Here is a 24,877-nt window from a genome sequence, read left to right on the forward strand (position 1 = left end):
TTAGAATCATGCATTTTTGTTTCTTTAAATATTTATCTCCTTATGAAGAAAATGCATTATTTTTACCATGAGCAGGCTAGAAATCCTCGAAGAAGGTGGAAAGAAAAAAATAAATTGGAATATTTAAGTTTTACGTCCCACGATTATGATGAGTAACGAATGAAATGGTGGAATACCACAAAACTCACTTGACGCTAGCTGGAATCGAACCAAGGACCGCTTGCACTACAGGTGAACACTCTACCACTGAGCCACCGCATTCGTGGGAGCTTGAAAGGTCACCAATTGTTTAATTTAAACATTTTTCCTTTTTTGATAATTTATTTTCATGTTGTCAGCCATTATAAGCAGTGTATGAGGTAATAATTCTCTCCAGAAAGAATGAATTTAACCTGTATACACACCTAGCCATCACACACACAAACAATAGCTATAGTGTCTACATATTATTATTATTATTTTGCATATTTAAGGAATATGGGAATCATTCTTATAGTCAACTGTAAGAAAAGATTTGTAATTTTTAACCATAATAGACTTACGGATAATTAAAAAGGAATAATAACATTCGCAACGAAGTGGCTCATATAATGCTCTCTAGCCAAGTGGTTAGTGTGCGTGCGCATGGTTCTGGATTCGATTCTTGATTATATCCTCAGGTTTTTCGGTTCAACCCTAGCATCGTGAAACAATTGGATATGTATATACAGGGTGTTTCAAAACAACACCGACAACGTTTGGGAGGTGATTCTTGATCCCAAGATAAGCCAAAAAATATAGACCAACCTGGGTGCACAAATGCTTCCTTTCGGAGTTATAGGTGTCGAAAAAAATGAAAAATTCAACTTTAAAGGTCCATAGCTCCAATACTATGGGACCTACCGTAGTCGACTAAAGACTTCACTTAGGAACTAATATGTACCCTATCCAAATATCCATACTTCAGAATCCTGCGGAAGTTCCCCAACAATTTTTATAGAGGTAGTTGGTGAGTGCTTCAACTCGTACGCCCGTGAGTACCTAGGATTCTGAAACACGTATTTTTGGATAGTGTACATATTAGTTCCTAAGTGAAGTCTGGACCCGACCACGGTAGGTCAAATAGCTTTTGAGCTATGAACCTTTAAAGTTCAATTTTTCATGTTTTCGGCAGCTTATAACTCCGACAGGAAGCATTTGTGCACCCAGTTTTGTCTATACTTTATGTCTTATCTTGGTGTCAGGAATCATCTCCCAAACGTTGTCGGTGTTGTTTTGAAATACCCTGTATATTGTTTCCACACATCTATGCCAATATGGATGTATATTTAATTTTCAACTGTTCATTGCTTTAGTAAATCATAGGTCGCGAAATTTCAAGGCATTAATTGCTCCAATATTTTCATTCAAAAATACATTATTATTCACATTTCATTTTAGTTCAATTTTTCTTGTTTTACTTATTATTTACAGTCTTTCTTCAGGATCTGTTACGTATACTAAAAATATTAATTGGGTGTATAGCAGAATACCTGCACAACGAAGCCTTAGGTACTGATTAACAGCATGCGTGGTATCGCTTATTATAATTCTTAATCTATCCCTTTGGCTCCGTGCTTATTCCCTCTTTGTGATTTTTTTTTTTTTTTTTTTTTTTTAAAGAAGATTGTCGTCCTGGCATTCGACCGAAGAGAAAAGGTTTTTCTCATTGATACAAAATCAACTATGAGTGAATGAAAATAGATATACTAGCATGACATATCAGTCATTATTACACTACTGTTCCATATCTAAAGTACTGTAAATACAAGTCCCTACTTAGGCACACCACAATTGTTTCAATAAAGAAGGATGAACAATAATGTAGTGAAACCTGTCTATGTTGGCCACCATCGGTTCCATCGAAAAACGGCCAACTTAGACAGGTGGCCAACTTACAGAAAATAAGTGTGACTTGTGTAGTTTTAGAATAGGATTTCTAGTATTACTTGATTGTAAAATTTTAATAAGCAGTGGCACGACAGCTACTTATAAATAATGCATATAGAGTAATCATAAAAATATACAGTATTAGAAAATATTACTATAGTATGCAAGAGCGCCGATTTCTCTGTAAATTTTTTTGGGGGGGCATTCAGATGCAGAAGGTATATATATGAAGATTTTAAGACAAATTGCGCTCAAATTATACCAAATATTGTATACTCATAAATAAAATAGGGGCCACATGAGTTTTGAGGTCCCGGGCCCCCTCGGTCCCCCAGGATCGGCGCTCTTGATAGTATGTTTAATATATATGCATACCTTTCTCTTCCTGAAAACTAGTCTGGTACATTGGATTATTCGGATTGGAAACACAATAACACAAACAACCATGAAATAGAAGTGTATGTACGCAGTTTATTGAAATTGATATTATAGCACACTGAGTTATTCAGATTGAAAACAAGAAAAGCTAAGTTATAAATTGAGAAATTCTATGCAATTTATATGACTTCTTTTCAGTTGTTACTGAATGGTGGTTCATTCTAGACATATTTTCTTTATTCTTTTTGGCAGATATGCACATTCTAATATTATAGTTAACTACCTCTTGTTAATGAGCTAGAAGTGTTTCCCTCGGAGCAAAAGATGTTTTGAGAAAATCTTGAGGGAATTCATATCTCAAAACCTCCGCTACCTTTTGACATGCAGTCAGGTGCCAATAAATGACAATTAACCTTGAGAATTTTCCGGAATTACTAAAGCTTCCCACTGATGAAAGGAGCCGATATAGCTAATAGTTTTACCAAAACAGACAGGATAAACAAATACGTACAACCATTTCCTGAATTCCTGTACGTGCTTTTTCTTATTCACATCTTCCTTCACCACCCTTTATGAGGGTAGTGTTCTGGCCATTGACCTCCAACAACAAATCGTGCGAATCTATGCTTCTTTGTGTCCAGTCACAAATACAGCACATCTGCCTCTCATATGGGAATTCGAAAGAGTTAAGAAAAATAACAAAACTGTATTTTTCGTGGCCAAGATACGCAGGTAAATTTATCATTATCATCATAGGGTAAACTTTGCTTCAGTGTGGCCAACTTCCAAGATAGACAGGTGGCCAACTTATAGAGTAGTAAGTAACGAATGTCTTATGGGAAAATGCAGGTTCAAGACGAACCAGGCCAAGATAAGCAGGTGGCCAACTTAGAGAGGTGGTCAAGTTGACAGGTTTCACTGTATACAAAAATATCAATTTTACCTCCTCGCTCGCCTAATGGTTATCGCACTCGACTTTGATGAGCTTGATTGTGGGTTCGATTTCCTGTGCCTGAACGTTGAACGCATTACGGTGATTTGAATTTGACGGTAGAGCCACCTTAAACTTTAGGTTCACATCATACGGTATCTGCACTGAAGAGGGACGCTTCTTTTTTCAATACTAAACTAAACTTTCTCTTAGTCTTTACTAAGGCTTTAGGCAGTAAAGTTGCGCTCTCATTTCATAACCTGGCAGAAGATAGTTTCATTTCATCCCCTGAATCTGTTTGAACACCTATAGTATTTCATGCATTTTCTTACCACTATCCGTCGCAGGCTATTAAATTCATTTTTAACCATGGCCACGCGTCACTGAGCACGTATTTATAATTAAATTGTAAATAGTTTTCTGTAGCTATATTTGATTTACTGTGGGCCTGTAAGTCTACATGCATTGTTTGTGTGCTTATCACGATACGCTTTGATAAGTATTTTTTTTTTTTTTTTTTTTTTTTTTTTAGAAAAAAGAAAATTGATTTATACTATGTGCATAAATGATTCATATAAATCTACATCTATGAATTACCAGCTAATAGAAAGATGCAATTTACAATTAAATAATATAGGCCATAGCTATTGGGACTGAATTCTAGGTTTCTGCCTCGATGGTAACTCGTAACTGTGACTACAACAAACTTTTGAACATTGCAACAAACCCAATTATTTAATTAAAACTAGCTTTTATCGTATAAAATAAATAAAAGATAAATAAATACGTATGTACTTCTCCACACTATATGTTATACACTTAATATTAAGCTAAATTAAAATGCAATGTTATTCCATATCCTTTGCTTCTTTTTGTCATTTTTATATAATAATTGACACTTCATCTTTGAAAGAAAGGAAAAACAAACTTTATACTATTTTTATTATGTGAATAAAGATAGAGTTTAGCTCAAAATATTGCTAGAAGCTGGATGAAAGTGCAAAGCTGAGTTAACTAATTCAGGTTTAACATCCCCCTTAATTCTGAAGCTGTATGCAACACGAAAGCATAACTTAACATAGGATGCTAGCTATATACTATGTGCTTCGGATGAGAATGGAGTTAAGAAGAATCACTAAGAATCACTTTTTAGTTTAACGTTTCACGTTTTATGCACCGAAGGCAAAGGAGACGGTGATCATAAGATCAATAATGATGATTGAAATAGGAGGAAACAGGATACCTCGAGAAAACCCACTCGCATGGTATTTGTTCACTACAAGGCCCACTTGGCTGAGTGTGAGCTCGGATCAAACCAGAGATCGCTCTACCAGTGAACCACCAGGGTCCTGAGAACCATTTCTATTGGGGGTTCTCCTGAGTATAAGAAGAACCATAGTCTGATCTCATTCTCATATATAAACTCCCTCGTGGCTACAGGGTTAACATACGCGTCTTCGGTGCTTGAGACCTGGGTTAGATTCCCAGAGGGAGTTATGTAGTTCGGATCCCACGTTAAGCTGTAGGATAGAGTTGCCATATGTATGTGAAGTTGCCCCCCTCCCCCCACTGTCAAATTTCGATTCGAAACCGAAGCCAATCGTTTGTTTTTTGATTGTTATTGATTCTTATGAAGAAAAATTCGTTTGTTCCGAAAAACGTACGGACATATTCACTTCATTAGTGTAGGAACTACAAGTAAAAACCCCTTTGGGCCTAGCGTGAATTTGACTCCCCCACTTTGAGCACTAACGAAAAGATTAATACCATTCGTTAGCGCATAGTTAGTCACGAAACTCCCATAACAAACGCATAGGGGATTTTTCATTGTGTTAAATTACCACCAAATTCAAAAGCACTAATGATCTCTTTCAGTGTAATCGTTAGTGCATCGCTAGTGCTTCTTCGTGCACCAACCCTAACATTAGTGCTTCATTAGTGTAGGAACTACAAGTAAAAAGCCTTTGGACCTAGCGTGAACTTACCCCCCTCCACTTTGAGCACTAACGAAAAGATTAATGCCATTCGTTAGTGTATCGTTAGTGCTTCTAGAAAATACTAATAGTTTCGTTAGTGCTTCACTATTAGTGTAAATATAGCCAATTATAAGTCACGAAACTCCCAAAAGAAGTGGATGGGGAATTTTTCATAGCCTTAAATTACCGCCAAATTCAAAAGCACTAATGATCTCTTTTAGTGCAATCGTTAGTGCATCGCCAGTGCTTCTTAGTGCACCAACCTAACGTTAGTGCTTCATTAGTGTAGGAACTATAAGTAAAAATTCGTTTGGGCCTAGCGTGAATTTGGCCCCCACTTTGAGCACTAACGAAGAGATTAGTGCCATTCGTTAGTGTAAAGTTAGTGCTTCTAGAAAATACTAATAGCTTCGTTAGTGCTTCACTATTAGTGTAGATATAGCCAATTATAAGTCACGAAACTCCCATAAGAAATGCATGAGTATTTTTCATTGCGTTAAATTCCCGTACGTAATAGTAGCCATTACACATATGATTAGCCATATGATTAATAGTAACCATAGTAGCCATATGATAGTAATAGTAGCCATATGATTATTAGTGTTTTTAAATTTGGGGGAAGGATTTTACAAAATGGAAAATGCTACGTGTCTAAATTTAGCCCCGCATGCATCTCAAATATTAAAAAAAAAAAAAAAAAAATTCACATGGTTAGTGCTTCGTTAGTGGCCATTAGTGAATATCTTTTGCCAGACTAAATTGAATTTTTTTTTCTAATTTTACAATTATTGTCCTACAAAGGTGAGATAGATGTCAAAAGTTAGTGCATCGTTATTGCTTCCCGAAGCACGAAGCATCAGCGTTAATTTCTATTATAGTTTAAGAGTTATAAGTGAATAACTTACTCTGTGCTAAATTTAATTTTAGCAAATTTTACAATAACTGTCAAACAAAAGTTGAATAAACGTCAAAAATTAGTGCATCGTCAGTGCTCCAAAAGACACTAAGCATTAACGTTACTGCTATCGTAGGTTAGGAGTTAAAATGAATAACTCGGGGGGGAGCTACTTTAGATCTTTACATTTTATACAATTTTACGCTAATTGTCTGACGGAAATTGGACAAAACCAGCGTTTAGTCGTCCGCTGACTAAGCACTAATGTTAGGGTTTTTTTTAAATTTAAGTGTTATTAACGAATAACACGCACGAGGCTAAATTTAAATTTATCGACTTTTACAATAATTGTTCATCAAAAGGTAGGATAATCGCTAAAAGTTCGTGGTTTTTTAGTGCTTCAAAAATACTAAGCACTGATGATAGTGCTATCATAGTTTAAGAGTTATCAGTGAATAACTCGGGCGGAACTCAATTAAAATTTATCAAATTTTACACTAATTGTGTAAAAATTGAAAAACCTGAAGTTAGCCCTGCTCGAGTTATTTGTTAAAACTCCTAAACTGTGACGGCACTGAAATTAAGAAATTAGTGTTTATGGAGCACTAACAGCGAACTAATCTTTGGTGGTTATCTTACCTTTGTGGGACAATTAGTGTGAAGTTCGATAAATTTAAATTCAATCCTATCCGGATTATTCATGAAATCACTAATGACAATGCTTAGCGTTTTATAGAGCTCTAGGAATTCATTAAACACTTGCGTTTGTCCCACTTTTGTTGGACAATTAGTGTAAAATTGTTTAAGTTGAAAAATCTAAAGTTAGACAGGGTTGAGTTATTCATTAATGAGTACTAAAATATGATAGCACTAACGTTAGTACTTATTATTTTTTGAAGATTTAAGGATGCACTAACCTTTAGCGTTTGTCCTACCTTTGTGAGAAAATTAGTGTTAATTCGATAATTTTAAATTCAGTCTCGTCCGAGTTATTCATTAATAATTCCCAAACTACGATTTCACTAACGTTAGAGCTAAGATAACATTAACGTTAGAGCTAAGGTAGTATTAACATTAGAGCCTTTTGGAGTATTAACGTTGTACTAACCTTTGACGTTTATTAAGCCTTTGTGAGACAATTATTTTAAACTTCGATAAGTTTAAATTTAGCCCGAGTGTGTTATTCACTTATAACTCCTAAACTATGACAGCACTCAGTGTTTTATAGAGCTCTATTAATGCACTAACCACTGGTGTTAGTCCCACTTTTCTGGCACAATTACTAAAAAATTGTGTAAAAGTAGAAAAATCTAGTTAGCCCCGCCCGAGTTATTCATTAATAACTTCTAAAGTATGATAGTACTAACGTTAGAGTTTAGTGCACTAATGTGCAATAACGAAGCACTAAATATGTAAATAGTTTTCATAGCACTTGAGAAGCGTGCGGGGCTAAATTTAGACACACGACATTTTTCATTTTGTAAAATTCCCCATATTTAAAAGCACTAATAACCATATATAGTGTAATAGTTATAGTATTAAAGTGTAGTGTTAGTAGCTCTTATTGCAGAACTCCTAACATTAATGCCTCAACAGTACGGACGGTAGAAAATAAAACTTAGGGGAAGCTAATTATACGCTAGCCCATAAAAGCATTCACGATGGGAAGCATTAATATTCGGTCTTGGCGCACTAGCAAGCAATAACGAAACACTAACGATGCTACTAGAAGAGACCACTACTGCTTTTGAATTTCGTGAGAATTTGACCTAATGAAAAATTGTCCATATTTTTCTTATGGGAGATTCGTGACTTATAATTGGCTATATCAACACTAATAGTGAATCACTAACAGAACTATTAGTATTTTCTAGAAGCACTAACGCTTCAATAACGAGTGGCACTAATCATTTCGTTAGTGCTCAAATTCTGGGGGGGGGCAAGTTCATGCTAGGCACAAAGTTTTTTTTTTACTTGTAGTTCCTAAACTAATGAAGCACTAACGATAGGGTTGGTGCGCTAAGAGGCACTAAAGATACACTAACGATTGCACTAGAAGAAGTCATTAGTGCTTTCGAATTTAGTGGGAATTTAACGCAAAGAAAACTTCCTCATGCGTATCTAATGGGAGTTTCGTGACTTATAATTGGCTATATCTACACTAATAGTGAAACACTAGGGAAACTGTTAGTATTTTCTAGAAGCACTAACGATACACAAAAGAATGACATTAATCACTTTGTTAGTGTTTAAGTGGGGGACCAACTTCATGCTAGGCCCAAAGAGTTTTCACTCGTAGTTCCTATACTAACGAAGCACTAACGTTAGGGTTGGTGCAATAAGAAGAACTAACGATGCACTAACGATTGCACTAAAAGATATCGTTAGTGCTTTTGAATTTGGTGGTAATTTGACGCAATGAAAAATTGTCCATGCATTTCTTATGGGAGTTTCGTGACTTATAAATGGCTATATCTACACTAATAGTGAAACACTAAGGAAACTGTTACTATTTCCTAGAAGCAATAACGATACACTAACGAATGGCATTAATCTTTTCGTTAGTACTCAAAGTGGGGGGCCAACTTCACGCTAGGCCCAAACGTTTTCTTACTTGTAGTTCCTACACTAATGAAGCACTAACATCAGGGTTGGTGCTCTAAGAAGCACTAACGATGCACTAACGATTGCATTAAAAGATATCATTAGTATTTTTGAATTTGGCGGTAATTCGACGCAATGAAAAATTCCCTATGCATTTCTTATGGGAGTTTCGTCACATGTAATTAGCCATAACCACACTAATATTAAAGCACTAACGAAACTATAAGTGTTTTCTAGAAGCACTATCAATCCACAAACGAATGGTACTAATTTTATCGTTAGTGCTTGAAGTGGGGGGCAGCGTGAACTTGGACCCCAAATGTTTTTTTTACTTATAGTACCTACACTAATGAAGCACTCACGTTCGCGGTTGGTGCAATAGGAAGCACTGGCGATGCACTAACGATTGCAGTAGAAGAGGTCATTAGTGCTTTTGAATTTGGCGGTAATTTGACGCAATGAAAAATTCCCCATGCATTTCTTAAGGGAGTTTCGTGACTTATAATTGGCTATATCTACACTAATAATGAAGCACTAACGAAACTCTTAGTATTTTCTAGAAGCACTAACGATACACTAACGAATGCCACTAATCTTTTCGTTAGTGCTCAAAGTGGGGGGGCAAGTTCACGCTAGGCCCAAAGGGTTTTTTACTTGAAATCCCTACACTAATGAAGCACTAATGTTAGTGTTGGTGCACTGAGAAGCACTAGCGATTCAAGAGATCATTAGTGCTTTTGAATTGGGCGGGAATTTAACGAAATGAAAAATTCCCATGCATTTCTTATGGGAGTTTCGTGACTTAAAATTGGCTATATCAACACTAATTGTGAAGCACTAACGGAACTATTAGTATTTTCTAGAGGCACTAACGATGCACTAACGCATGGCACTAATATTTTCGTTAGTGATCAAAGTGTGGGCCAAGTTCACGCTAGGCCCAAAGGGTTTTTTACTTGTAGTTCCTACACTAATGAAGCAGTAATGTTAGTGTTGGTGCACTAAGAAGCACTAGCGATGCACTAACGATTGCACTAATAGAGATCATTAGTGCTTTTGAATTTGGCGGTAATTTGAGGTAGTGAAAAATTTCCCATACATTTCTTATGGGAGTTTCGTGACTTATAATTGGCTATATTTGCTCTAATAGTGAAGCACTAATGAAACTATTAGTATTTTCTTGAAGCACTAACGAACGGCACTATTTTTTCCTTATTGCTTGAAGTGGGGGAGACAGCGTGTACCATTGTTTTGGCTGTAGAGTCTAAACTAATGAAACACTAACGTCAGGGGTTAGTGCACTAGGAAGCACTAACGATGCACTAACGAATGGCACTAGGTATTTCGTTAGTGCTTGAAGTGGTGGGGGCATCGTGAACTTGACCCCCAAAAGTTTTTACTTGGAGCTTCTAGACTAATGAAGCACTGACGTTAGGGGTTGGTGCACTAAGAAGCACTAACGATGCACTAACGATTGACAATAATTTTATCGTTAGTGCGTCAAGTGTGTGGGGGGGCAAGTTCACGCACCTAAATAACACACTAATTAGAATTTTATTGTGGTTAACTAAGAAGAAATCTTGTCTTCTGTGATAACTCATAAGATTCATATTTCACGTCAATATGTAGAACTCCGTATTATATATTTTCCTACGGGGTGTTAGGCTAGACCCTGGATGCAACTTTCCATTGCATAACGATTGATAGCAAGACGGATACCAAAAGTTTATATTATAGCGCTGTGTTGTGTAAATACTGTTTTAATCTGAATAATTGAATTTGACAATTGTGATTTTACACAATCTGAAAAATGTAAACTATGAGAAAACCGTTTGTTAGATTTCTCTGATAAATTTAAATCTCTTTCGTATGTTTATTAAGCATAGTATTTAACAGTCTCGCAAATGTGTGCCTAATTCTGAAGTTTCGGATGGGGATTAGGATGCTCGCCTCTGTTACGGAAGCACAAATATAGTCAGTCTTTCTTCAAAATTTTAAAATATTATAATTAAAAAAAAAGTTTCCGAAGGTAAAGTATCAATCGAAAAATCTAATGGAACTGGGCAAAATAGTATGCCTGAGGTAAAAAGCTCATATCTATTTTTTTTTTTTTTTTTTGGTAAAAGAAACTTTGTAAACTTAAAAATTGCTATAGGAGAAACATGATACTTATTGAGATGAATGTGATACTGAAATATACATTTATTAAACTCTTCATTACGACCTTAGCAAGATGACAGTACATAGTATGATTAATGAGATTTATATCCCAAAATTATTATTAACATGAACTTTAACATATGTTTCTTTGTAATATTGTGCATTTCATATAAAATATACGAGTCAATAGACTATATCGACCTAAATATAATCACATGTCAATGGTAAGTTCTCATTCGAAGTTTTCAAGGTAAACGAAAAGAGGATTTAAGACTCTAGAAATTGTGTCGTTTATTTCCAATAACAACTCATTTTTATTTTCTGATATAAATTGTTATTGAATTACGTATTACATGCGTAGTAAAATTAACTCTTAACTAGGAAATTATAGATCTATTTATTAATGTTTGTCTTTTACAAACAGTGACACAGACACTCCTTTACACATATATTACTTACAACTCGACCTTACAATTCAACTGTGTTACTTCCTGACAAGAATATTGTCTTTCCATAGTTTCTGATATTCTTCCGCGTTTGTTGATTTAAGCCAATCTGAGCCATTGCCAGCCATTTTTTTTTATTTCTGAGAAGGCCAAAGAACTTTCTTCTAATGCCAAGAGATAGCTGAATAACATCCTCAGTCAATAGGCGCGGTTGATCCGAGTTTGATTCCTGATGGTAATTCATGTAGTTCGGATCTCACGTTAAGCGGTAGGTCCACGTCGCATATAGCCTTGCTGCTAAAAGGGTAGCTTAACTCAAATGAAATCAATAATTTACAAGGTTATGTAAATAAGGTTCGAATAATCCGTATATTGAGAAGATTTACTACCCAAATAGGGGCATTCACAACGAGTGGTTCCTGGAGTTCGATTCCTCCGAAATCCCCACTTTTCGAAAATTTAGTCTAAATTTAGAAGTGACTTGATACCTTTTAATGTAATTTGTAGCCATATTGAATTTGGACCCTTTCTGAAATAAGTTTATGCGTACATCCCTGTATTCAGTGGTTTAAAATAAGTTCCCATTTATTTACTATATATAAAATTATAATATTCAAATATGCACTGTACATTTCGTAACCCTACATGTTATTAGAAACTGTGTATTTATAACTGTGGATTTAGAAACCCTAGAAAGCGTACTGTAAAGACAATTTCGGGATTTAGTAGACCATGACCAAGCGTAACCACTTTACGATGAATCATACAGTAAATATGTTAAACGTAAGGTAGGAGATGCAACGATTAGAAGTCGAAATTTGACGGGAAACGAAATGTAAAGATTCATTGTAAATGAGTTTGAAGACGACACTGATAATACATTTGGTTGGAAATCACACAGCTGATATATAATTCGTTCAAAATGGATGATCGTGGTAAAAATCCAGACGTCTAGCAATCCTATAGAGAAGGGAATACACTTTTGTAAGCTAATTTTCAATTTTCTTCGACGTTAATTCTCTGTCATTATCAACATAAAGTAGAAATTCCTTATACGTAATAAATGAAAAGTCTATGTCAACTTGCGCCACACTTTTACGCATTTGTACAATATGTTGGAAAGATGCGTAGAACGTCTCTCTCTCTCTCTCTCTCTCTCTCTCTCTCTCTCTTGTATCTCTGAATTATCTCGTAAGACAGGTAGCTAAGGAGATATGATGATCATAAGTTTTATTTGGAGATCTATCTCTCATTTAATTTCTTTAGAAGACTGTTTACTTTGTAACGATACTACATACAAAGGGAGATTTTTCTTTTAAGAAAGAAAATAGACAACTATAGAAGAGTATTTCTCGAGTTAAATAAAAAGCAATGAATCCATCATTTCATACATATGAAACTTGAAACAAACTGCATTAGTTCTAACTATTTTCACAGCTACCTACACCAAAATAAAATTTTAAAAAAGAACTTAATTTAGTCTCACGTAATATGTAGTTTTAATTCTCTACTACCTATCAGTCACTGAAAACTGAATATGTAGAACTTGCCTATAACTTCTTTTATAAATAAAGCCATTTACTAATGAAAGCATATTTTGAAGCCACTTTTATAATATGCATGTAATCTATATTGAAGTTTACATTATTAAAACACTCACTTACTTGATCCATAGCAAATAATAATAATGAAAAAAAATTTGCTACTAATAATAGAATTGCGTCTTAAATTTTTTACAATCCGAATCCATGGAAAACTTTTTTATTTAATGTTTAGTGTAAGATATTTTGCAGATTCCATAAGTATTAAAATCAAATTACATTGTATTTTCAAATACTAAGTAAACAGTATTTCGAAAATCCATAATTCTACGAGGTCACTTCAATTATTATTCAAGCTCTTGCTCCTTATTTTATTTATTTATTTATTTATTTACTTACTTATTTATTTATTTATTCGTACGAGGCTCTTGAACCTCTTAACCCATTTTTCTTCGTTTACTCAAAGACAAGTTTACACCAGATTTAATGAAAATCGATAGTACTACTTTCTAGATCAAATTTAAAAGATAACGCCAATCAATAATTGCTTGCTTTAGAGTATAGTACTGGGGATCCCAAGCTACGTATGTGTCACATCTTTCTCCGAGTAATCGTGTTTAAAAAAAAAAGAAAAGAAAAGAACTTCTCATATATGGTAAACCCCATTATGTAAAATTTGAATATTTGTTACATTTTTAGGAATAGTTGAAAGGACTCCATGTGAGAATCCAACTACATTTATCACCGATATATCTAACCAATCTCTTTTTTAAAGTATTATCCAGTTCTGTGTTATTTGTTCCTTTCTTTTAATTTTATATTTATAGAAATCAGGAACCGGTAGTATTTTCTTTTTAAAATGAACCATTAAATCAAATACGTCATTTGTTTTACTTTGCATACGACTGCGTCGCATGGAGAAAGTAAGATGCGAAGGACAACTCTGTATTCCGCATATCTGAATTTTCTCACATACAGTTATTAAAAATTGTATTATCTTTCATATTCAATATCTTACCTTACAGGCCTGTGTACAGTATATAAAAACAAGTAGCACTGTCACGTGTACACCACGTGAAGGAATTTTGATTTTATAGCATGATTTTTTCAATTAATATTGAAACCCGAAGTGGTAGTAGATATGTACCACTTTCGGCTGAAACAGAGAAATTAAGAGTGGAAATGAAATATATTATTAGGACGCTTAATTAAGGAAACTACTGGGAACTGCTTCTCGCTCTCTTTTACGTTTTTACTCCATAGCGATCAGCGTTAAAACCGGACGTGGTTGACTTCTGTCACTTCTTGTTAGAAAAGAGGGTTAAGAGAGAAAACAGTACCTATTCTTAGAACACTAAATCTATTTCAGAAACCACTTCTCGCTATATCTTATCCGTTGCTCAATGTTTATCAATATTGAAACGGACATTGTCATATATGTATTTATATCACTTTTGGTTTTAGTAGAGACTTAAGGAAGGAGATAAAATGAATTCTTGAGACGCTTTATCGGTTGTAGGGAACTGTTTCTAGTCATCTATTCCCCCCCCTTTTTTTAGCCCTATAGTGATCAATGTTAAAATCGAAACTGACTAATCTCTATCATTTTCGGTTTAAACATCACCTCAACGAACTCGATTGCTAATTTTCGAACCTCTACATCCCGGCCAAAGTTCGTGGTGATCCATCAAGTAGCTAATGAGTTTTTATTTTTTATTCTTATTTTTATTCATTCTTTTCGTCTTCCGTACGGATGAACGCACAAACGAACAGGGTAATATAAGTATGAAGGAGTTTTGGAAAACCAAATTTCTTAATAGAACAGTCTGTTCTAATTTTATAGACTCTTTTTTTATTAGAAAATATTGTGTTCACCAATTGCTCGGTAGTATGTATTCAACTTTGAATAATTCATTTCTGTTTCTTTCCTTGGTTGGTTTTCATTTGAATGAGAATACAGCCTATTAAATATAACATAGACTATCTACGATATTGGAAAGTAAATACTATGAAGAACGTCTTTAATGAAGAGACAGTGTAACCGTCTCCAAAAGTTGAAGGGAAAATAAATTAAGAATCATCCAAAAAGCAGCTTTCATATGACGATTCATCAATTGCGCAGAAGCAACAATGAAAAATAATAAATGTATGCGCATAAATAACATGGTAACTGGCGAGTAGTGCCAGGTCTATAGTACTAATACCTGTATAATTATATCTAGCATTCTCAATCTCAATATTGCAAAAGAAGGCCATAATAGCTATGCACTACCGAAATAAAGGGTTAGTTTGTAGAATCAAATATACTGCTATTTGAGTTGAGTTGAGTTGACTTTGAGTTAAACGTTCCTTTCAGCAGCGAAGCTATATGAGACGGGACCTACTGATTAACGTGGAATCCGAACCACATGGGCTACCGCAGGGAATCGAACCCGGGTCTTCCACACCAAGGGCGCGTACGCTAACCGCTTAACCGCTAACTGCTGTTTGAGTCACTAATAATAATTCATTCTTGTATGTATGTACACAATCTACATACACGTAATATACATAGTAATTTACATCTGATAATTAGTAAAGATCTCCATAATTATAATACGAGAAAAAAGAAACTGAAATAAACAATGTTACTTCAACAACCCATTGTATAGATGAAGTTACGTATAATATCACTCAAACTTATAATATACTGCCTTCAAAGTTGAAGGTAACAAAGTTGATTTTTAGGATATTTCTTGAAAATTGGGAAAAGTTATTTTTGCCTCCTTAGCACTCGAACATCTATCAAAACTGTTCGTTATGTTTTTTTAAATTTCCTTTTTGAAATGAAACACAAATTTTATTTCGTTTTCCAGATGTTCGTAGATCCTGTCAATATCAGGACCTACTCAGAAAGATCCAAAGGTCCATGTCCCTTCCTCAAAATATTATATAATTTAAAATTGTTTTATTCAATGTCCAAGAACACTCACTAACATAAATTAAAAACAAGTTTTAATTAACATAAATTAAGAGCAAGAAGTCTCTATTTTGGGGTAGCTAATTCCTTTTATTAAATAAGTATAAAATGTGGGAAGCCTGAAGAGCACTGGTTTCCCTCTAAATATCTATTACCAAATAGAATATAGGAAATTTAGATAACCAATTTCTTGATTATTTTCCACTCTTTCTCCCTCTCTCTCTCTGTCTCACACACACATACACACACACACACACACACACTTTGATGGTATATTTTTAAATCTATTAATGCATTTAAATTTTAATACATTTTGGAAATTAATTTAAGCGTAATTTTCAAAGTTTGATACACTGTGAACCAGGCAGGTACCCAGGGGGAAGCTCCGAGGGGTCCGGACCCCCCCCCCCTTCGAGACCAGAAATGAAAAAAAATAAGGAAGGATGAAACAAAATGAAATGAGAAAAAGAAGGATTAGCGTTAAAAAAAAAAAAAAATCAGGAACCTTTTGGTTACTCTTTCTTATGAGGAGATTTGTATTTCTTGCAATACATGGTGGCGAGGTAAGCGAGGTATTCTGGAAGAGTCAGGAAATTTGAAATTTCTAGAAAAGTTACGGAATTCTCAGATTCTGCTACTAGTCAGGGAGATTTTAAGCTTCCAAAAGCATAGTGCCGTTGTGTGACAGTGTGGCCATTTTTTTTAAATCATAGTTTTTCGTCATCGCATCCTTGCAGTATCAAACATGTTATTTCAAGAACAAATTTCTACTGCTCCTTTAATAACCTGTCATTTGGAACCGACAGTAGCTGACGGAATAATAAAAACAAAAAATTATGTGGAAAGAAATTTCTGTTAGAATTTAATTCAACAGAGAAAGGAATGCAGATATTGTAAAACAGTTTATAAGACATTGTTGAGTATGTACATTTTATAATAGTTGAGGTCATAATGAAAGGAAAATTGTTATATTTGAATAAACAGAGGAAGGACGTACATATTGTAAAATCTTTTTCAATACTTTTTTTATTATTATTTTACTCGAGATTTCTTCATAGTTTATTAAAATACTTACCAACATATCCTCATTTTATTGTCCTAACAAACCAATACATGTTGATAATAAAGTAGTTTAGATTGATCGATCTCCTGGGCCTTCAGAATTTCATATCCCCCCCCCGTTACGAAATCCTGGCTAAAAGAACCAATATATGTTCCAGAAAATAGTTTAGAATAATCAAGCCCCTGGTGTGATGACCATAGTATTTCATGTCGCGGACCCCCCCCCCCTTCACGAAATACTAGCTACGTGCCTGTGTGAACATAAGCATATGGAAAAAATCCTGATTATTATTACTTCCTTTTATTTTCATCAGAATTGTGTGCAAGATCACTTTTCCCGGTCCCACTCAATAAGCAATGATTGAATAGAATATTTGTTGACAAGTCAAAGTAGAATTATTATTTTGTAACGAAACCAGCACAATCAAACACTCTTAGCAAAGCTTCAAGGACAAGTGACTCATTTGGCATTTTCTTGATTGCGATCTCAACAATAGGAATGTAACTTCATGCTTCACTTGTTGCAGATTTTTTCCTCACTCCCAAAACTATCCCAAATTCTCCATTTTTTAAAAGAATTTGTGGAAAGGCAATTAAAAACAAAGACCAAAACTATGTATCCACTCCCCTTTGCACCGGGATCAACCCCCTCATAGAGTTCTGCAATTGCATTCTTACCTTTCTAGATTTGCTTAGACTTTTAGAGATGGCAAGAATTTTTCCATTCCGTATTTTAACCCACATTAAACTTGTGTAATGTAGACCTTGCATATGGGATAAGATAACAGACTCTTTCAAGGACAGAATTGAAAAACAAAAAGCATGGCGAGAAGTTTATGCAAGCCTTGCCCAGGATTTTGAGTTCATGGACAAAAAGAAACGAGAAACGACAGGTATGTATGCAACAGCGCAAATCTGTCTTCAACATTGGGGAGGGGGACGGGTAAGATCAGTCGAGAAACAATGCCATGGAGGACCAGGGGAGCAGAGTTGTCTTCAACATTGGGAGGCGGGCACTTTTGAGGCTTATTCTGAGTGGACATTAATTTCATCTCACTTTCCTTTCTGGCGACCGGACACAAATAATCAAATTTCTCCCTCAAAAAACACATTTCTAATCGGATTATTGGGGGGGGGGCAATCTCCCCAGTTCCAAGATTGGAGGGGACACGTTTCCTTCATCCCCCCGGGATTTGCGCCACTATGTATGGAGCAATGTAAAACAAAATCACTAATTCGAATCTTATAATTTAATCTACTATGACATTAGTGTTAATTGCATGGAAAACAAAATAATATACATACATACAATATGTAACAGTGTTTCAACAAAAATTAAAAACTAATATAGTTTGCAATGTACCGCAGCATCAATTCTCATCGAAACAAAAATAGTATGTTTACGACATATATTTAAAACGGCACTGTTAAATCTAAACATGTTTAGGCATAGGCCTATTTTTTCTGTTTTGTACCGTTCTCCACACCTCTTCAGAACAGTTTCTGTAATCCTGGTTTTAAAAAATATTTTTCCCGATTATTATTACTTTTATTTGTTTTCATATCTGGAGAAGATTTTTAGAAGCAGTGCAGAATATATTGTGTGTGTCGCTTACTTCACTCATCACCGGCAACGATATTGTCGGGGCTTCCACCGATATTGTCGGCGACGTGTGCAAAGTACGCCGACACCGACACCGATATTATCGGGGCTTCCTCCGATTTTGTCGGTATCGTGTGCAAACACGCTAAGTCATACTCTGGCCCAGTAGTTGCAGAACTCAAAATGGTTGATTTACTCATAATACATGTAGAAAGATACTATATTTATATTTGTATAAATAGATAAAACCCGAATTTATCTTTTGGGTATATAAAAGCCTCGATATTTGTATAAATTGATAAAAACCGGAATGCGTCCTTTGGTTACCTAAAAATAGGTTCGATCTTATTTTAGAGGAAACGCGATACTGCTATTATTGATTTGGTTTGTGTTTAGCGTCTCTTTGAGTATTGAGGCTACATAAAACGTGAACTTATTGTGGGATCCAAACCGCATGAACTTCCACCGGGGATCGAAAAAAAATGAAATCTTTGAGTTTTACGTCCCACAGTTATGCCGGTTAGGCAAAAGGTGATTGTGAGAAATGAATGAAATGGTGGAATAAAGAAAGTAGGAGGAAACGGAAGAACCCCGATAAAACCCATGCACACGGTGTTTGTCCACCACAAAGTTCACTTAGCGTGAGTAGAATTTGAACCCGTGACCCCATGCACCAGACGTGAACGCTCTACTACTGAGCCATCGCAGCCCCCCACCGGAGATCGAACTCGAATCTCCCACGCCTATTGATTGATTGGAGATGCCATTAATTTATTTTCTCTGTTTGGGAGACAACTGTTTCGTCTTGTCTGGAATTTAAAAGATGCACGTCATTGATTCAGATTGGCTAAAATCAACACATTAGAAAGAATATCAGAAACTAGTATCCCAGTATCGTTTTCGAGAACTGGATTATGACCTAAAGAATGAGCAAGTATAATAGAAAATAAAAGCATATGGCATAGTTGAATTGTAAGGTTAAGTTATAAGTAGTAATCCTATGTGTGTAAAAGAGTGTGTGTGTCACTTCGAAAAATACGAAGATCTACAATTTGCTAGTTAACAGTGCATTAAACTACTCATACATTACGCAAGCCAAGAACTATCTCTTTCACTAAATTAAACACTGTCATTTTGGTTAAAGAACCGCATAGTTTTCATCACTACAAAAGCATTTTTCTCGATTTTCTAGATACTACGCATAAGAATTTACCTTCAAACATGTGGCTTTGTTCAGCTCAATGCATTATATTGATGTATACATATAACTAGTTAGGTATATCTCATTTTTGTGCAATGGTACACTAAAACATATTTTTAAACATTAATAATCATTTTGGTATATATTTTGGAGAGAGAGTAGAAGGGGGTAATTGGGCGGAAAACTTTTTAATAATTTATATAAATATTTTGCATTTCAGTATATTTCTATGGAATTTAATGACACAAATTTTGGGTAGGTAGATGTTGATTAGAAAAAAAAAAGCTTAGGTGAATTTTGAGAGGGTGTAATAATGACAAAAAAACAAAAACTGATTTGTTGAGAAATGACATATTTGGAACCGAGTTTCAAGTGTGTATGTGTTTTGGTTTGAGTTACAATAAATCGCTCATCTATTAATGTTTTGAGCCAGAATTTTTCCTGCTGCTTAAAAACTTCCTAAGGATGGTGCCGTGAAGAGCAGCAATCTTGAATCCTCACTGTGAGGCAGTTAAAATTTTGTTAAAATTTGTTCCTTCCAAATACCTCCACGGGGTTAATTGGGCGCATGGTGCGGGGGTAAATGGGAGGAATGCCTTAAGTGAACATTTTTTGCTTAGAATTCATTTAAATGCTGTGCTATCTTTGTCTTTTATGGTGTACACTTTTGTTTCATAGTGCATTGTGTTTATTAAGCTATTTTGTTCAACTTAAGCCTCTAGTGGCCGTTGCGTATGCCAATAGTGCTGATGCTGTAAATAGGATCTGTTTATCTATCCAGAGTTCCAACACTTGTTCTATTGCAATAGTTTATAGTTATTTAGTGTTAGTCTTATTACCTTCTCCTATGTTTGTTTGAATATCAGGGCCTGATCTCTTGGTTTTTCTATTTATTTTATTTTATTTTATTTTTTTACATTTTCGGCTAAAGTTTTGACCGCTTATAGTTTTTTCGTATGTGATACATTTTGGATTAAATTCACAGGACAATCTGCTATGCTATAAACAATAACGGGAAGGCTTGAAAAGGCATTCAAATATCATTGAGATTTAGAAATAAGTTACTTCTTATTTTGCGTAAATAAAGGTATATTTTTTCTAAGCCACATAAAACTGTTAGTTTTTAAGTGGAATACAAGTTATTTACACCAAAGGAAAGCTTTAGTTTTCTTTATTTACATCCAATCACTCCCATGGTATATATTTACTGCTTACGGACCACCGCACTGAACTTTTTCGCTCTGATTTCTTAAACAAAAATATGCTACCGGTATTATTGAAACATTTGTCAAAAATTCTTTCCTTCTTTCCTGACATTTCTTTCTTTCCTTTTCTTTCTTTCTTTTCTTTATCAAAACTTTGTTCGAAGAAAACAGCCTCAAATCAGACTACCGTATGTAGACTTTGTAATTACAAATGATTAGCAAGTAGTAGAGTTATTTATGGAATTCGTTAATGTAATGTCAGTAAAATCGCATGAGTCATATTTGACGATATAGTAAATATTAACAATAAATAGGAACCCTGTTAAACATTTCCTAACGAGTGATCAGTACAACATTGTAGAGTTATAAATGCCATATAAACAAAATCTTAGTTGTTTTACGATCACCATACTTTCTTTTCTCCTATCGACACTTGTAAGTAAAAATGGAGAAAATCGAAGAAAAGGATAAGATCACTCTCGTATAGTTATGCGATAGTAAACTGTCTGCATCACTTGAAAAGAAGGTGGGTGTTTATTTTTCTTTAAAAATAATATTATTATTTAGATCTAGTTTAACTTCATTGTTAGTGAATTAAGAGGTGGCGAACTGTGATCTAGAAAGCCACAAATAATGGCGCCTGGGAACCGATACAATGTCACTCCTCACCCAGTTGAATGTGAGCCATGTGGCTAGTCATAGTCTTTCATGGCTGTATTGTCAGGAAGTTTAATTAATTATTTACCAAAGTTCATCAGTATTTCAATACTGTGTGACTACAGAAAACTGGAAACAATTTAACTTCTTTTTTATCTGTCTCACCTGCAATTCGCCTCACCTCTATATGATGAAATACAATACTAAAATTCGTGTCACAAAAGCCCATGAAGCACTCTGGCTGACCATATTTCAACCGATAACGTCACATAATGTTTGCTATATGTGTACGTGTACGTGTGTGTGTGTGTGTGTAAGCGTTTTTTTTTCGTTATGCAATAATTAGTACTTTCTTTGGTATAGTATATTTATGGCTATGCCACTGATCAGTATTGTACTAATTATTGAATTTGGGAAATTCATAATTGTTATGAGTTGACGTTGTTTAGATGTTTTTCCTTCAGATCAATATTATTAAATACGATAGTATAAGTAATTCACTCATTAACATAAAGGAATACTTATAGGTAGAAACAAAATTTGGACACGTGACTCCGTCACGAAAACAAATCATAAGAAGGCATTTTTTAAAATATGTATATAAGGGGTTCAAATTTTTTTCAAAGAATGAAGTATCTGACATTAGGAAAAACAAAACCTGGCATTTGAGCTCTCCATTAAAATTAACTGAAGTTGAATTTCCGTGCTTTCAGAAAATTCCGCTCTGAAATAGCGAAAGTAGGGTAAATTCTATTATACGAACTTCGACTCTTTATTGTGAAACTGCTAAATGTGAGATAGAGGAGAGGGATTAGATATTTAAACTTTTAATCAAAAATAGGAGAATACATGTTTCGAGTGTTCAGGTTACATTGGGGAAAGGTAATAATTTCTATAATATTCAAATTTCCAATATTTTATTAATAAAGCTTTATGTGAGTATTTGTTAAGTTAGAGGTAAGAAGTCTGGTACATAAGCTTTTAATTGAAATTAATCAAAAACGTATTTCAGCCCTTCCAAAACTTCGGCAGTTTCTATAGTGGGGCAGTGTCTATAACATTTAAATTTCCACTTTTATGTTCGTTTAAACCTTATTCTTCCCATGTGAAGAATTGGCACTTCTATTTGTTCTATTATATGCATTATTTTGCTTTAATAAACATGTTGAAGTAAAGATCTAACAGTCGAACTTCATTTGGGAAACAGGAAGTCATGTGGGAGGTCGAGCCCCAATTTGTCCCCGTGGGTGTATCCCTGCCCTCAACTAAAGGTTTATGGGTAACGAAAAATGTCAAATTTTAAGTCTGGTTCGTAAATAGATGTAGATAAATACCCACATGAGGTCTAGACGGGACGTTATAGGCCCGTTTCGACCTCTTTTCCAAGGCATTCAAATACCATGAGGGCTATAGAGAACTGGAGGTATTTTTTGCATTTATTTTTTAAAAAATAGCATAATTGGACTCAGCATCATGAAATTAGTTTTCAAAAACATAATTAGAAATTTTTCCAAACGTGGGTATTTTACACTATTGACATGATCGTTATTTCTTTAATGCCCACTTTCTGGGGTGAACCATATATGTCATTTTTTAATTGAACGCTTTCGGTCCACATGATAAATGGATTGTTTTCCTACGTGTTTGAGAATGTACCTGCAGATATTATATTACTCTATTCGTAATATTAAGAGTTCTACATATTTTTTGACTTCTTGGGCCTGAAAGCGTTAGTTTGATACCAGACTGCGCAATTACGTATATGGTTGCATTATATGTGCGTAAACTTCCTTAAAAAACTAACGTTTATTTACACTTTATAAATCACTTTTCTTTTCACTATCTTGTACAGCTTATAATTACTCGCATAACATCAGGAGGTAAAAGTTTTTCTCTCGCTTCATGTACACACACACACACACACACACACACACATATATATATATATATATATATATATATATATATATATATATATATATATATATACACTCGTGCTCATAAATTAAGGATAATGCGGATACATGGTGAAACAACACTCTGGTGGGCGGTTTTCGGTTGGATATCAAATCGGGGTACGACCATGCCATGCATTTGACCATTCGGTGTGGTGCATGCGGTGCGGTCGTCGCACGGTGGCGCTGGCAGCAGTCCAAATACGCAGAGGTGTGTTGGTGCACTTCAGAGTACGGTGCAGCGTGTAAGTTTGCAGATGTTGTCAGACGTGCTAATGGTGAATGTGTGTTGAAAATGGCTCAAAGAACACATATTAATGACGTTATGAGGGGTAGAGTAATAGGGCGACTGGAAGCTGGTCATACACAGCAGGTCGTAGCACCGGCCCTCCGTGTACCACAAAGTGTGATTTCAAGATTATGGCAACGATTCCAGCAGACAGGAAACGTGTCCAGACGCTACAATATGGGACGCCCACAGTGTACAACACAACAAGAAAACCGATATGTCACCATCAGTGCCCGCAGACGGCCACGGAGTACATCAGATAGCCTTGTTCGGAACCTTGCCACAACCACTGAAACAGTTGTCTCCCGTCACATAGTCTACAGACGACTGAACAGAAATGGTTTATTCGCCCGGAAACCTGCAAGGTGCATTCCATTGGCCCCTGTTCACAGGAGAGCCCGTAAAGCCTGGTGTCAAGAACACAGAACATGGTCAATGGAACAGTGGTCCCAGGTTATGTTCACGGACGAGTCCAGGTATAGTCTGAGCAGTGATTCTCGCCGTGTTATCATCTGGCGTGAACCACGAACCAGATACCAACCCCATAACGTCGTTGAAAGGGACCTGTATGAAGGTAATGGTTTGATGGTGTGGGGTGGGATTATGATTGGTTCACGTACACACCTGCATGTCTTTGAGAGAGAAACTGTAGGCTAAGAGGTCAGGTGTATCGGGACGTCATTTTGCATCAGCATGTTCGCCTTTTCAGGAGTGCAGTGGGTCCCACCTTCCTCCTGATGGATGATAACGCACGGCCAGGGTGCGAATTACTGGAGAACGAGAGAGATATTTCCCCTCAAGCCCATTTGAATGATCTCCAAAGAAAATAACTGAAACATCCCTTGTGGGAATGTTTGCTTTCTTCTCGCCTCAAACCGTGTTTAGTGGTTTCAAGTTCTGTGGATTTGTTTTTTTTTTAATATATAATTTTAACCTGATAGTTGTATTTCAGAGCGGAATATGTAAACTTTTGACTTCTAATTTTAACTCAAAACTAACTACAATTTATTATATATATATATATATATATATATATATATATATATATATATATATATATATATATATATATATATATATTTTATCGTTGCCCACTTGAAGTATTGT

The 24,877-nt window shown here is 35.1% G+C and overlaps 2 protein-coding genes across 2 annotated transcripts in view; both read left to right on the forward strand.

Annotated features, from left to right (window-relative positions):
• LOC145694853 (uncharacterized) overlaps positions 1-24,877 on the forward strand; it is a 301,347-nt gene that overhangs the window by 39,543 nt on the left and 236,927 nt on the right. The window lies entirely within an intron of this gene.
• Positions 23,615-24,427, forward strand: LOC145660931 (uncharacterized). The gene has a single exon (XM_081726369.1). It carries the CDS (start codon positions 23,615-23,617, stop codon positions 24,425-24,427), a length of 813 nt encoding a protein of 270 aa, XP_081582495.1.

This window comes from Thermobia domestica, chromosome 9, assembly GCF_964235325.1.
Source record: "Thermobia domestica chromosome 9, izTheDome1.hap1.1, whole genome shotgun sequence".
NCBI classification, from domain to species: domain Eukaryota; kingdom Metazoa; phylum Arthropoda; class Insecta; order Zygentoma; family Lepismatidae; genus Thermobia; species Thermobia domestica.

Coding starts and splice junctions, on each gene's coding strand:
- LOC145660931 (XM_081726369.1), top strand. CDS start 23,615: ATGCATTTGACCATTCGGTGTGGTGCATGCGGTGCGGTCGTCGCACGG.